The sequence below is a fragment of the Fusarium redolens genome, assembly GCF_020744475.1.
Source record: "Fusarium redolens strain MPI-CAGE-AT-0023 chromosome Unknown BKA55scaffold_18, whole genome shotgun sequence".
NCBI classification, from domain to species: domain Eukaryota; kingdom Fungi; phylum Ascomycota; class Sordariomycetes; order Hypocreales; family Nectriaceae; genus Fusarium; species Fusarium redolens.
This window is the reverse complement of record NW_025763681.1, coordinates 1,052,429-1,066,616: the sequence shown is the minus strand read 5'-3', so window position 1 is coordinate 1,066,616 and position 14,188 is coordinate 1,052,429. Positions and strand designations below refer to the sequence as shown.

The 14,188-nt window shown below is 46.8% G+C and overlaps 5 protein-coding genes across 5 annotated transcripts; 1 reads left to right on the top strand and 4 right to left on the bottom strand.

Moving 5' to 3' along the window:
• On the bottom strand, positions 1 to 970 carry BKA55DRAFT_580716 (uncharacterized protein; the record flags this gene model as incomplete). The annotated part of the gene is made up of 2 exons (XM_046193972.1): positions 767 to 970; positions 1 to 712 (listed from the first exon to the last, which is right to left on the bottom strand). Coding segments are annotated over exons 1-2 (735 nt in total), but the record flags the coding sequence as incomplete, so codon positions are not given.
• Positions 971 to 1,341: 371 nt separating this feature from the next.
• On the top strand, positions 1,342 to 2,595 carry BKA55DRAFT_695555 (uncharacterized protein; the record flags this gene model as incomplete). Its single annotated transcript, XM_046200164.1, has 1 exon — positions 1,342 to 2,595. One exon carries the CDS (start codon positions 1,342 to 1,344, stop codon positions 2,593 to 2,595), a length of 1,254 nt encoding a protein of 417 aa, XP_046044375.1.
• On the bottom strand, positions 2,583 to 3,904 carry BKA55DRAFT_710402 (uncharacterized protein; the record flags this gene model as incomplete). Its single annotated transcript, XM_046200780.1, has 2 exons — positions 2,583 to 3,537; positions 3,607 to 3,904. The coding sequence occupies 2 exons, from the start codon at positions 3,902 to 3,904 to the stop codon at positions 2,984 to 2,986; spliced, it is 852 nt and encodes a 283-aa protein (XP_046044374.1). The 3' UTR covers positions 2,583 to 2,983.
• Positions 3,905 to 4,050: 146 nt separating this feature from the next.
• Positions 4,051 to 5,511, bottom strand: BKA55DRAFT_710388 (uncharacterized protein; the record flags this gene model as incomplete). Its single annotated transcript, XM_046200779.1, has 1 exon — positions 4,051 to 5,511. The coding sequence occupies one exon, from the start codon at positions 5,509 to 5,511 to the stop codon at positions 4,234 to 4,236; it is 1,278 nt and encodes a 425-aa protein (XP_046044373.1). The 3' UTR covers positions 4,051 to 4,233.
• Positions 5,480 to 12,406, bottom strand: BKA55DRAFT_523129 (uncharacterized protein; the record flags this gene model as incomplete). The annotated part of the gene is made up of 3 exons (XM_046188622.1): positions 5,480 to 5,527; positions 5,584 to 12,065; positions 12,121 to 12,406. The coding sequence occupies 3 exons, from the start codon at positions 12,404 to 12,406 to the stop codon at positions 5,480 to 5,482; spliced, it is 6,816 nt and encodes a 2,271-aa protein (XP_046044372.1).
• Between the last annotated feature and the right edge of the window lie 1,782 nt (positions 12,407 to 14,188).

Sequence of the window (14,188 nt, the reverse complement as noted above, 5' to 3'; positions counted from 1 at the left end):
ATCACCACTAGCCTTTTCGTCCAAGCGAAGATTCACCAAGCTTCCGTGAATCTTCTCGTGAGAAATCTGCATGAGCCTCGTAACCCAATAACGGTCTGCCAATGTGTAAACCCTGGCGTGGTGCACCAATGGGTTTGCACAAACTTTCAATGCCCTGTCGACTTCGGGGACTTGGCTGGGGTATTCCCACGAGGCCTGAAAGTCCTCCCAGAGTGTTGTTTTACGGACTTCCCAGCCCAATTTCTTCTTTTTCTTCATTCTTGCAAGGGATGGATACCGAGTGGCAGGAGGTTTCGCTTCAATATAATCCTCGGAGGTAGGTTCAGCGGCCGCGACGGATTCTTCTTCAAAGGTACTCATATATACTTCATCAACGGTGGGTGTTTCTTCGATAGGCTCATTGCTGAAAGGTGTTTCAGCAAGCGGCTCATCATGGTTGTGCGCCTCTTCTTTGCCCTTGCTGGAAGTTGTCGTGGCTGGTGGCAACGGTTCCGGAGTGTCGTAGTCCCCAGTGTATACGAACTGCCAGAAGCTAGTAAAGACTATCTCGTCGATATCGTCCCACTTGACAGAACAGTCCGATGACTCTTTGAATTGTCCATTCACAAGTGCCAAGAGAGCCGGTGACTGATGGCCAACAAGCGCAGAATGGATGGTGAATTCTGTTCGTTGAGGACCAACGATAAACTTGAATGGCTTTGATGTAGCGACACTATATACGTCGGTAAGCATGGTCTTCTTTATTATGTTTCCTGCGTACACTTACCTTTTCTTCGATATGCGCTCCATTCTCTTGGGTTTCTTTGCCTAATTGCAGTATTAACTTATTTGAGCCATTTTCCTCAATCTTCTAAAATCTCCTGATCATGGAGAGATACCCAACTGGTTTTGGCGACCCTACCCCGCTCTAAAGTTGATGATTTTATTGATTGTTGATTGGGCCTGCTCAGGCGTGGTTGGCCGATGCGTGAGCCTGGTAAGGGTCACGAGGCATGGAGCGAGCCAAAAGTTGGTTGGCTGAGGAAAGAAGTGGGGTACACGTGATGTAAACGCTGGGATCGTAATACATAATCTAATAGCGGGGCTATCATAAACTTCCCCAGAAAGCTGCATCAATTCACCCGTTACTTAAAACCTCCCTCCTTAGCTACACATACCCTCTATCACTCAAATCCGCACCAAGCAATGAACAGTCTACCTTCTCTTCCCAATGAAGTCTCTCTTTTTATTCTTAACCAAGTCCATCCGCGGGATTGGCTTTCCCTTCGGCAAACATGCAAGGAACTAAATACAAAAACAGCTCACCTCGTGACTGACTTCTTCTTTCGAACGCGTGTAGTCATGCTCGAGCGGAGAAGTTTGCATTGTCTCGAAAGTATTGCAAGGAGTGAGTCGCTCGGGCAGTCTGTTGAGGAGCTTGATATTTGCACCAGCCATCTACTACCACTCGATGAGGTGGAAGAGATCGAGCCACCACATAGCGAGTATGAAGGCATGATGAAGCACCTAAAGAAGAAGAACAACATAGATGCTATCCTCCACCTTGGCATAGAATACTATGAAGAATGGGTCAGAAGGTGGCCGATTAATAATGGGGAGGTGGGGGTTGGTGACGAGGATGAAAAAGACGACTATAACGGCCAAGATAACCAAGAGATGGGTTCTGACATCGGCGATGACGTCAAAGCGGCAAGTAGCCGACTTGAGCAGATTAACCCGCAAGAGTACAACAGACATCTACATGATCAAGAAGATATGATGCGTGCAGGCTACGATGTGAAATGCTTGGCAGGAGCTATGACATACCTGAAACGTTGCAGAAAGATCAATATTAGTACAAGCATACATGCCTGGGGAATGAGACGGCTAAGACAGCGGATTGGTATCCTGCCGCAAAGGGGACTTACATTCAAGTCGAAAGCAAGCATCCGACAAGTACATCACATCGTCCAGGTTGTTCTCGCGGCCATAGCCGTCAGCGGAATTTCGGTCCAGTACCTGGATATCGAACCTAGTATGATGCTTGAGAATGCCAATCGGATTAGCCCTTTCATGCTTATGGGCCCGTCATCGTCTGTCATCCTATCGAGATCTTTCCCTACCAGTCTGCGCCAACTCCAGATCTCACTGGATCCGGAGTCTCCTCCAGACGACACGATTTCAGGAACAAAATGGGGCCTTGGTCTTCTTCAATTTATACACCTTCTGCCCGAGCTCTCCGATCTCGAGCTTAGCTTTGAGCATAGGGATGAAGCAGGTCGATTCTCCGAGATTGCCAAGGACCTGTACATCCCCAAACTGGAAAGTATAACGCTTCACTTGATCGATACCACCAAGGAAGATATCGCAATCTTACTGCTGTGTCATCACCGAACGCTCCGGAGAGTGGTTTTAGAGTCGATCCAGCTTGACGGGGACCTGACAGCCTGGCGCTGGCTGATTGAGGTTGTCTGGAGGAGCCTAGAGCTTGATGAGTTCTGTATTCTGTCAAGCTGGGCAGAGAGGAAAGATGAGGATTTTTCTTTTGCAGAATTAGAGGATATTACAATAGTAGATAATGATAGCTATAATAAGGTTATCGGAGGATTAATATAGTATTATAGTTGAGTTAATTAACTAAGTTAGTTATAGCTAGCTATTTTTATTTATTTGTTTATTTTATTGTTTTATTTTTTAATATACTGGGGAGCCGCCAGAGTTTATGGACCTGTACCTGTGTAGCGGTTTCACTCAATCCGGAACTTTGCAACTGAGTATTCCTTCCCATTTACTAGACAGAGTGCAAGCAAAGACAAAAGGAGATTGTTTTCACCTTCTTGCAATGTCGTACTGTCAAAACCAAAAAGTCCTACTTCCATCCTGTAGGTCAGCTCAAGGTCAATTGTAACGAGGCTTATTGAGTCATCGGAGCATCTAGATTGATGGCAGCTTAAAGTGGGTCTCGTCAACATTATGGATACCAGCCAAGGTAATATCCTAGTTTCTAGCTCCTTCCTTTGAAGTCATCCTCCAGCAGACGCATACCTTCAAAGATCTTACCGATATCTGTCTTCTCAATTGATCCACAATCATGCCGGATCTTTTCCATAAGTAGTCGCAAGAATTGAACGGGGCTCCGCGAAAATACTGACTTATTGACGACACTTCCTTTGACGCCTGGAGGAATAAAACCATCTGGACAGAGGATAACAGACTCATCCGCAGCATCCCAAGCCAGCCCGAGCAGATCGCAAACATCGGTATAGTCCTGAAAAGACGATAGGTAGAGTTGTCCTGAAAAAAGGTTCAGGAACGTGACAACACTCCTTGGGGTAGCATCCAAAGTGGGCTTTCCCGATAACCGATAGAGTTGTAAATGATCAAGCGACTGGAAGGCAAGGTTTACCCTGGGAGCATAGAGGTGGAGAGTCACATGCTGAGACCTTTCGATCAGTGGTAGTAGCTCTTGAGCCTCAAATGGGCTTATAATCACAAGGCAAACTGATTCGGCTTGACACTTATTGGTCACGATCCATTGGACAGGGCGTTGAAAGCAGTCTGAGTAGTTCCTGGCCCCGAAGGTCCCTTTGACTGTCTTGGCGAAATCCAATGTGGCACGCACAGTACTCGGAAAAGCTTGAACGTTGAAATATTGAGCTGCCGATGTGTTGTTCAGCGTCTGGAAGGCTGGCTTATGCTCAGCCTGGAACAAAGTGATATCGATTGAGGAAGAACCCTTCAGTATCCAATCTTTCAGAGATCGACTAACAAAATGAGTTTCTGGCTCTGCCGCAGGTGGTTTCTGAACTTGTCGTTCTTGCTCTGTTTCGGGGGAAAGCTCTCGCTCTTGCTCTTCTTGTAATGATGCTGTATGAAGTTCAGTCAATCCAAACTCATCGCAGCGGGCTCGAAGCTCGTTAGTCATGAAGGCGCCAGCTTTGTCCAAAAGTGAATTCAAGGTAATGCGGCCGGCTCTTGGACGATAGCGTTGGTCCAGGGTCTGGGCTTCCTCCTCGAGAAACTGCTCAGCCCATCTGGAAACAGCATCGCCTTTTTTTTGTGACCAGAAGACTTGGTGTCTACTGAATCGAACACCCTGATTGAGCCATAGGGGAATCGCATTACGCAGATCAAGACACGTTTCGGTAATGACCCAACTGAGAACGTCAGATATGGCGATCCCACGTCTGGCAGCTTTTTCTTGAGGCTTTAAGCGGATGATCTTCTACTCAATCTCCCACGGCACGCAAAACTCTACGCTTTGTCCTTTCCCGAGTTTCCGCATTCGCATACAAGCTGCAAAAGGATTAGCAAAATTCTAGCAGGATCTTGTTTCCACATACCCTGAACCAGTCGATCCTTTGTTAAACCGGCACCCAATGTGACTACTGCGCGGTAGTTTGGGGGGAGCTTGAGATCTGTCCCTCTGGTATGCGACTCATCTAGAAAGACAAGGCATCGATCCATATGTTCAGCAAATGGTGACGTTTCAAGCTCTTCAACTTTGCCTGAACGATCGAGTACAATAATCTCGTCATCTTCATTGAAACAGACGACTGCTAGGGTGTTGTCATCATGCTGATAACGAGCCAGCCACTGTTTTGCAAACTCTAGGTTAGTGAGGTCAATTACCTGAGCGCCAACATCTAAGATCACACGTGTCTGCGTGTTCATTCCCGATATCATATCTAGAAGCATCCGGCTGTTGAATGGGGTACCTTTGGCTTCCTGCGGCACTAAAGCGACCCCATTTTGTGATTGTAAGAGATGGCTAAGGACGAGCGCATTGGTGTGTTTCTGCTCCGGAAGGTCTAGTTGCATGATATCCGTAGGGAGAACATATCTTGAATCATTGGTCCCGCTAAACCCAGTGGTAGGATTGTCTTTAATCTTGGCTAGATCCCAGCCTGACGCCGACAATTTATGCGGAAACTCCTTCGCCTCCTTACTGAAAACCAGGTGGCTCAGGTAGTAATCGATCGCCGACTTAGAGAAGCAAAGGCGGGGATATATCTCTTTTTTGAACTGGGCCCGATCTCGCAAATTGACCCCTTCTAAGGTTCTGAACGATAATGGCAGGTCCGGAGCGGTTCTGGTCCACTCATGGTATTCCACCCTGGCATTGTCAGATTTGGTAAGAATTGAAAAGGCAGAGAATAGAGCTTCTTCGTCCAGGCCACCGTAGTAGTAACTCAGGCAAGTAAGGGTAATCACCACGTCAGGGTGGCTGAACTCTGATCGTGGCGTTGGGCTATCCTTGGCGCGAAAAGGGACAGCCAACTTGGTCCCAGTCTCACGGTGCGGATCGATTCCATAGTTTACTCTCCATCTCTTCTGACCCAGAGCAAAAGCGAGGATACCACCTGCGAATAGACCCCGCAGGAGTAGAATGCGGCCGATTGCTGCTCCGTCAAAGAACAGGCTGGTCTCGACCAGCTTCGTATCTGCCTTCTTGAGCTTCCATCGAGTGATGTAGTGGTACACAGCAGTCCGAATTTTCTCAGGCTGGTTTGAGATCGGCAGTCCCCGCATACCAGTCTTGCAAATTCTCTTGATAACACGATCGAGAACTACTTCGCCAGCGTCAGCTTGGAGAAAGCGTACTATGGGATATTGCCCATCGTTGCGATCAACAAACTCAAGTGATTTCGAAAACTCAGATTTGGCTTCACCAGCAAATTGGGCAACCAGCCCCAGCACTTCTTGAATGACCACCCATCTGCTGGGGCTATCTTCGATTGAGCACTGTTGCCCCAATGTGTATATAAGCTCAAATTTCACACTAAAGTTCTCGTCGCTTTCATCAACAATGTCTCGAGACGCATGGTCGAAAAGTTCTCGGATTGAACTCAGTCGTTCTGCAGCTTCTTTGTTACTGCTGAGGTGGCATTCTAGCTCCATCAGCTGCAAGGACAGCAAATGTTCCGGCTGAACCATCAGGACACCACCTTCATTCCTGCATCTTGTGACTAATCGATGAATCGCTTCTGCTCGTTGCGAGTTCATACGAATGTCTCTGGAGAATGGTAGTAGGTAAACTGGGCGATCGAGTAGACCAGAGAGTTTTGAAACAAGCATCCGATGCATCTGCTTTGCTTGAGGTTTGGCAACGATGACACGAATTATCTTTGAACCATCCGCAAGAGCTGTAGCGACCATTGGGACGATAACAGTAGATTTGCCCTCACCCATGTTCAGCTGCATAACTGCATTTTCGTTCTTTGGGGGGTTGATCATCGTCTGGGCGATTTGCTGTTGCACGTTTCGAATCATGATCTCGCTCTCGCATTCTAGTAGCAACCATTCAGGATGATCCCAGGCTTCCCACGCATCATGACCAGGGTTCTGGACCTCGCGGAGAAGATCCACAGGGCTAGATTTAAATCGTACCAGTCGTTTGGCCCGCTGAGTAGCAGTGATGGCAATCGCGTACTCTATAATAGCCACTTTCCATCTTTCGGGCAGACAAGAAAAACGTGATGACCGAAGTTGTTGTAGTAATAGAAGCGGTGTAACTCTAGGAAGGTAGCTCGAATCTTCGAGAATAAGCTTCACCGATTCCAGCACTTGGACACCAGGCTTTCGCGTCAAGATGTCAATGATTGCTCGTGATAGATACTGATAAACCGTCTTTGCGTGTTTCGTGCAATCCTCCAGGTTTTGTTTGAATAGGGGATGAAGAATTGCACGCTGCTCTAAATCTAGTTCTTGGTCGTGCCGCTTGCTCAAGTTTGAGAGACTTTGACGCAGATCGTTCAGATAGCGATGCTCGTACGGCAACTTTGCCTGAATCTCGAGGCTGATGATGACCTTGGTCAGCTTTTTCACAGTCCTCGAGTCCGTCTTTGTCATTCGAAGCAAAACATCTGGCTTTGGTATCTGGCCAAAGGTAGACTGTGGAACTTCAGTGTAAAACAAGTCCTCGATAGATATAAAGCCCGTACGCCGACTCGGTGGGGAAATCGTAACCCTCTCGGGTTGGGGCTCGAGTTTTAGACCTCTTACTGGCACCTCTCTTAGGCGATCAGAGATCTCTTGAAGATACTCCTTGAACTTCCAATTCATATACCACGAATCCCATTTGGGATACAAGCTCGCCATCACATTCTTACATCTCAGGTAAGTGTCGACCGTACCCTCCGACGGGGTACGCAGGGCCGGGCAAGGCCACTGAGAGATGATACGGTCAACAAAAGTATCAACCGCATGTCTTTTGTTTTCTTCAAAACGCCTCTCGCGTCTTTTTACTAGCTGCTGGGGAGATTCACCTCGCGAATAGGGGAGTGACGCTTCTGGACATGAGGCAATAGGATAGACTTCATTTTCTGTTAACCTCCTTATCTCTTTGGCAATAGCAGTGCATCCTTCTGAAAGATCATACAAAGATTCTTCCGGCAAAGGTACCTCGAGGACTGAAGAGCACTGGGCTATCATCAATAATGCCTGAGTTATTTGGGGGTTGTGGTGACTTGAATACGACACTGTTGCAATCCAAGCCATCAGTTCGAATTTGTTCAACCAGTCTTGCCTCCTGTGAAAAGCATAGTGTATCTTACACCAATCTGACGCAAGAAATGTCTCTGGCTTTTGGAACCACTTCGAATCGTACTGCATCATGCTCTTGGGTGGCATTTCACTTGAGTTGAAAACATTGCTCGCAGTGAGAAGTTGATAGAAGACCTGGGCAAAACAAGGATCGACTCTCTCGATAATGTAACACTGAGAGTGGTAAATACGGTAAGCGATCTCTTGAGCGCGTATGCCTCGATCTGACGGTATTCCCTGAGTCCTCGCGGTATATCTAACATCGTGCTGAGTCGTAAACTCTTCGGCACCGAAGCCAGCAACGTGTCCCCGGGAAGCCCTGTTAATTGCCCTTTCAACCAGACGAACTGAGGAGAAGTCTGGAGAGTCTGGTACTTCGCGCTTGGGATGAAGAAAACTGATCTCACGAGATCTAGCAAGTAAATTACATACGGCTCTGTAGAAGCGATCGTCCTGGGATACGTAACTCAACCTGGAAGACCACCCGACGACTTGCATAACTTTTTCATTCCTTGGATAGAAGGAACGCTTTGGTGATAAGCTGGAGATTGAGTGCAGGATATCATACGAAGTTTCCGTCAAGACGCTGGTAACGCGGACTATCGCAGATCCCAATATATCCAAAGCTTCTTCAGTTCCTGTTCGTCCTATGAAGGGGTCCGGGAGACAGAACGAGGTGAGGCCGTGGAGGTATGCCAGGTAAAGCTTGCTCTCAGTTTTGGTGCTACCTACAAGGCGACCGAGGAGATCGTCGAGCCTACAAGCCTGTACACGACGAGCGCTACCGTGGACCACCGTGACCATCGTGTGTTTATCATGATGGTTGAATGTGTTCATCTCATGTTGAACATCGCCTTCAGGGATAAGGACCATCCTGCTAGGTGGTTCCCTGCTGCTGGATAACACGAGTTTGCTTTTGAATCCCATGAGTGTTCCTATAGATTGATTTGGATCAACGTGCATGTCACGGAACTGCCGGGATTCGATGAATGACTCCCCCGATCTGAGAAGAAACTCTAGTCTCAGACTCGGAATTTGGATCTCGGTAGCCGACTTGGCAGTGCTATAAACCAAGTGAAGTCCCAGTGGTGCTTCAAGAGGGTTGAGGATCTCTGCGATTCGCGTGGCCAACTCGCTTGAGGGGGCAACAAGAAAAGTACCATCATGACGGCCCAGTTTCCAATGGCCCTCATCTCGTATAAAGCGCCAGTTTTTCTGATCATCCAAAGCCCAAGCCGTGTGAATTTTGCAGAATTCTATGCTTTTTGTTTCGCGATGGTACCAATGAGAAAAATTGTCAGAAAACTGATAAGGGACTGTTCCTTTCAGCAATCTGGACGGAATCAGATCCAACGTTGATCCAGGTTTGTGTAATTGCACTAGAAGGTCTTGTTCTTGCATGCCAAAGTGAACTGTATAGCCTTGCAAATCTCGGGTTGCGCTGAACCGCATGCCTGGTACATCACTTGGCATGACATCCAAGATCATGGATCCAAAAAGCCTCCCATAATCTTCGTGCATATTATAGTCACGAGGTAGACGAGTTAATGGGGCGCCATTGACCAGTAGTTCGCCCGTCAGGAGGTTAAGGTCGACTTGTCTTCGTCCAGAGTTTGTTTCAAGCCAATAAGATGTAGAAGAGGCTATGGACCACTCTGTTGTACGAGAGAAGTCTGGCCAGCTTCGCTTTATAGCCAGATCGAGGCATCCATTGCCGCGATAGATGACCTCATTGACAAGGAATCGCTGGGTGCGGTGCAAAGTGTATTTGGTTCTGTCCTCCATGATGCTTTGAAGTGGGCTTTGGGTCTCGTTGTTGGCAAGACTGGTGTTGTGGATGATGATAGAGGATTCAACAAGAAGAGACGCCTGCTGTGAGTCTCCGAGGATCTTCTCCAACTGCTCATCGTCAACGTGAAACGTTTGTACACATATCATAGCAACATTAAGGGCCGACTCCAAAAGCTCCCTCCTTTGCATATCATCAACCGTATCCTGGATTTTCCTGATCAAAGTCGTTAACCACTGGTATGAGATACCGCGACAATGACATAAAAGCCCCAAGATATCCTGAGACAGCTGTGGGCTGGCCAGAGACAGAAACCGAATTGTCAACAGTGTGAAAGAACACAAGGCCGTATGGGACTCCCAATTCTTTTCGATCCTTGAAACTGCCTGCGAGAGGTTCTCCAACAGCCGACAACCAAACTCCACGTCAGTGAGACGTGTGTGAGCTTCTCGAGTGACCTCAGAAGCCAACTTTGGCCCAGCTTGCAGGCTCACTTGAAGTAAGAAGATAGCTGCCTCGTCCTGGTTGAAGTCAAGCATGGGCATAGCGAGTTGTGTCAATATGCTCATCCACTGAAGACGGTATCCGTACGGTAAGATAGTCAAGGCTTTGAATTCCCCTAAAGTCATGTATCTAGGACATTTAGATTGACTTGCTATCACCTGGTTGGGAGTCTCTCCATCCGGCTGGAGCCAGGAGCGGACGAGAAAAGGTTGCAAGGCTTGAGCGCGCTCGGGAAGTTTGAACGTACACAAGTTAGAGACGGCCATTGACTGGGTGAATGGGGAAATGAAGCTGCCACTGGCGCGATCGAAATAACGATACACTAGACCATTGTCGAGGTAGACATCGGATACTTCGCTGACTGCGATGGACTTTTGACGTCGATGAGTTTGAAGATGAGGCTTTGCTTCTGATAGAAGATGCACTCGGCTCGTTTCGGAGTTGCACCAGGGGGAGAGACCGCTGTACGAGTCCAAGGGATAAGATGAATCAGGGCGTTCCCCAAACGATTTGAAAGAAAGCACATCATGGATGAAATAAAACGTGACATCACGCCACTCTGCGAATTGGTGGGGGATCCCGAGTTCAAAGACTGTAGCCTGAGCTTCGAGAGTATTGGTGGGTAACGGCCACTCGTGAACTATTATCTGCAGACTACTCGCTTGATCCGCCAAAGAACACCGATGGCAGTAGGGGTCGTGTATGGGATACCTGACGCCCAGTACAGTTTGATAAATCTCTCGGCATGTTGTGGTGTTATACTGTTGCATCAAGTCGTTGTATCTGTCTTTGAGGTGATTGAACTCCTTGATCTTGGCTTGTTTATCCAACTCAGCCCTCTCCTCGATTGAAACCTTCTTACTTTGAAGTATTAGCGACTGTTGGAAATATCGCACGGGAAAAGACATGCTGTGGCCAAAAGAGCGGAAGACGGATGGCCTACTTGGTGTCCTTTTGCGGCCCATGAGATATGTTTCAAGACGCTGGAGTCTTATCATATCTGCCTTCGACTGGAACAAAAGTGCTTGCCAGATCTCAGTGGGTACTTCGGCATTGTATTCCCTGAGCATGGGGTACTTATGCAATGTGGCCTTGTCGGTAGCTATCCAGATCTCGCCGATTGTCAGAAGCATTCGTGATGCAGCTTCTGGGCGGGTTGAGTAACAAGCTTTTGCAGCCGAGTGATAGCTTTCAAGCAGGACTTTGAGTGATGCGCAGACTGATTCCTCATGAAGATGCTTTTCGATCCATTGGTTGAGGTTGTATTGAACCCACGACTCTATCATTGCGAGATTGAACTGGACATAGGAATCATCACTTGGTGTGCGAACCACTGGAAGGTTATCGGCATTCAACAATGAGACATGGGCAATCGGACTGAAAGTTGAGGTGTCATTATTGCGGCCACGGTGCGAAATAGATGCAAGGAAGTTGTCAATCTTTGGAATGGAGAATGAGAGGTGGTCCTTCATCTTAATTGAGGATAAGGATGTGATGTCCAGCTGCTTCTCCGAATGATTACAGATTCGTTCCCATCTCTCCTTCAGGGTTTTCGAAGCTGCTGATACAGCATCACCGACAGTCGAAAGCCACTTGTCGTCGCGCAGCCCTTCAAGCTTGCAGAGGCGGCATGAGATCTTGGTCATCATGATGTGAAGCAGCTCGCTGGGAACAAGGGCTTGGTTTGCTCGAAGGAGCACCTGCGCCATCAGGTAGACCATGAATCGTTTATAGATGTCATCTGATCCATCCGATAGGCGGTTCATGGTGAGCTGTAGACCGACGCGGATGAGGAGCCAGACGGGAGATCTTCTCCATGGAAGCCTACTGCTGCTGTAACTGATTTCTTCGCGAGTATTTTTGCAGATGCCTTTAACCTTGGCCAATTTTCCGAAACTTCTGAGGATACTCGGCAGCAGCTCAGTGACGATTCGTGGATCTGTTGTCTCTCGGTCCTCATGATGATCTTTTCCGGCTTTCCTGGCCTTGGGCTGAGCTTCAGAAACCCTCTGGTGGGACATTTTAACAAGCGTATTGGCCAGGACTTCCTGAAATGCCTGGTTCTCAAAATCCTCTGAAGATATCTCCGTTGCAGTGTCTGGAAACTGACGAATCAGACGACCCTTGGTGGCCATGACGGCTACATTGGTAGGAGACAGCTCAAAAGTTTCGAAGCAGAATGAGTTGCTCGATTTGCGAATAAGCAAGCCTGCGTTCTGTGCAGCGATATGGAAAAGAGCGACAGGGCCTATAAATATGATTGTTGGTTGGGAAGGTTAACACAAAGTAGGGTAAGTACTTACTGTCAAAGGAAAGGCATTGCAGGACGTTCTGAACGCCAACGTGGTCCAGAAATCCTTCCGGGTCCGTCATAACTCGCATAGTTTGTAACATAGAAATGACAGACTGGACGGCCGTCGTGTCCTTCTCTCCCAACTCGATAGTAAAGCGTCGCAGAGTCTGCAGGACAAAGTCCGTCAGGAAGATAGTATTTGCGGCACTCATATCATCACCGCCTGGTAACTTTGGAGGCAAGAACAGGTGATGAAAGAGATATTCAATCTGATCATTGCTGCTGATACTATCCATTATGGAGATACCGAAGATAGGTAAGCAAAAAAAGAATAGTGATAAATGTCTGTTGAGAAATGAGTCAGATAGTTTGGCTAAGCCTCAGTTTGTATTCAGTGATGGATTCCCTTAATAGAAAAGCTACTGAATGAACAATTTTCTTAAAGTCGATTCCACTACCATGGACACAGATAAGAACGCCATCAGTGTTGGACCAACACGTTGAGGCCCAAGTTGAGGGCAGGCGGCTTCGTAGCACATCAAGTCGGCCTCCCGCGTTGGTAGCGGCGAGCCAGCCCGATTGCAAGGGACAATGTTTCGCGGCACAAAGCCAATTTGCATCCGCGATAAGCAACAGCGCATTTAACACGGCGCTGGGTAACATGGCGTACGCATCAGACCATACGCATTTCGTGCATACGCTGGACCGCTGGTCTCTGCCACATTTGTAAAAACCTGCATCATGTACCGTGTTATTTGCTGCTTCGATCCAACAATGCCCAACCCTTCTGTGAGTCTACTCAAGGCCCCTATTTCCAAGATATTATACTAACAACTTGTCTATATCACAGATAAAAGAAAAATGATGACAATTAAGCACCATAACGATTCCGCTTTCTCCGACAAAAGATGATTGGCCTACCAGGATACAAAATTGTTTACCAATCATTTGACTACATTTTGTTTGCTAATTGTTGCCGAATGGAACCTCTTCTATCTGTTAATTGTTATATCATCACACAGATTATGAGAAATTACGTTCGTATGTTGACTGATGTGAGGAATGAGGCCAGCTACAGATGAAACAGTTGACTCACATATGTGGCGTCTGAGCATTCCCACCATGCATTATACAAGCGCAGTAATTGGTCATGCAGGTAAATTGGGTAGAGAAGAGAAAAGGCGACTTTACAGCTCAAGCTGTGCCGACAGAAAACCGACGCGTCGCGATCGGCAGAGCCTCAGATCTGTCAGATATTAAGGTGAATCATGTGTATTTCTTTATTCTGTCGCAATCGAAGGACTATTGAGACCTTATATCTTCGACTGGTTCCTTCTAGGACTTAAGTCCTAGAAAGTCCTAGATGAAAGTCCTACGATCTAAGTTTATGGCTTCAAACTTTAATCCTGAACCTTAATCCTGAAGTTGAGGGTGAACCCTCCAACATTCAACAAGATCAATCCATGCCTGATGACCCATCTCTTAGCCTTTGAAATTGTAGATCATTCCTCGATCAAGCGCTGCGAAGAGCGGGGTAATCAGACATTCATATCGGATTTTCGTATGTGGTTCTGCCTGGTGGACTTCATTGACTGTAGCACAAGACGTATCGTGCTTTCGTCATCGATTATCATTAACGTGCATGATAAGCAAGTGCTCCAGACAAGCAAGTGCTCCATTGCCTTATATACCTTAAAATCCATTTTTTAAGAGCTTATAAAAAGCTTATATAAAGTTAAGAATAGCTATAACTTTAATAGCTTATTTATAAGTTTTAAAATAAGCCATATCATTTTTCTTACATATAAAAACAACCTCTATATAGCTAGTATTAAAAAAATCTATTTACACTGTATAAACTACACTTTAACCCTTGGATATTTTTTAAAAAATCTTTAAAAAACCTTATGTAATAACTTTGAGTATACTATTAGTAGAAATATTTTCTCTAGATTTTAAACTATTTTATATAAAGTAGTGAAGTCTTATAGGGTAGGTGATTTTTAGTTATACAGTGCAGTGGAGCACTCGCTTGTCTGGAGCACTTGCTTATCATGCACGTTAGTCAAAATCCATTC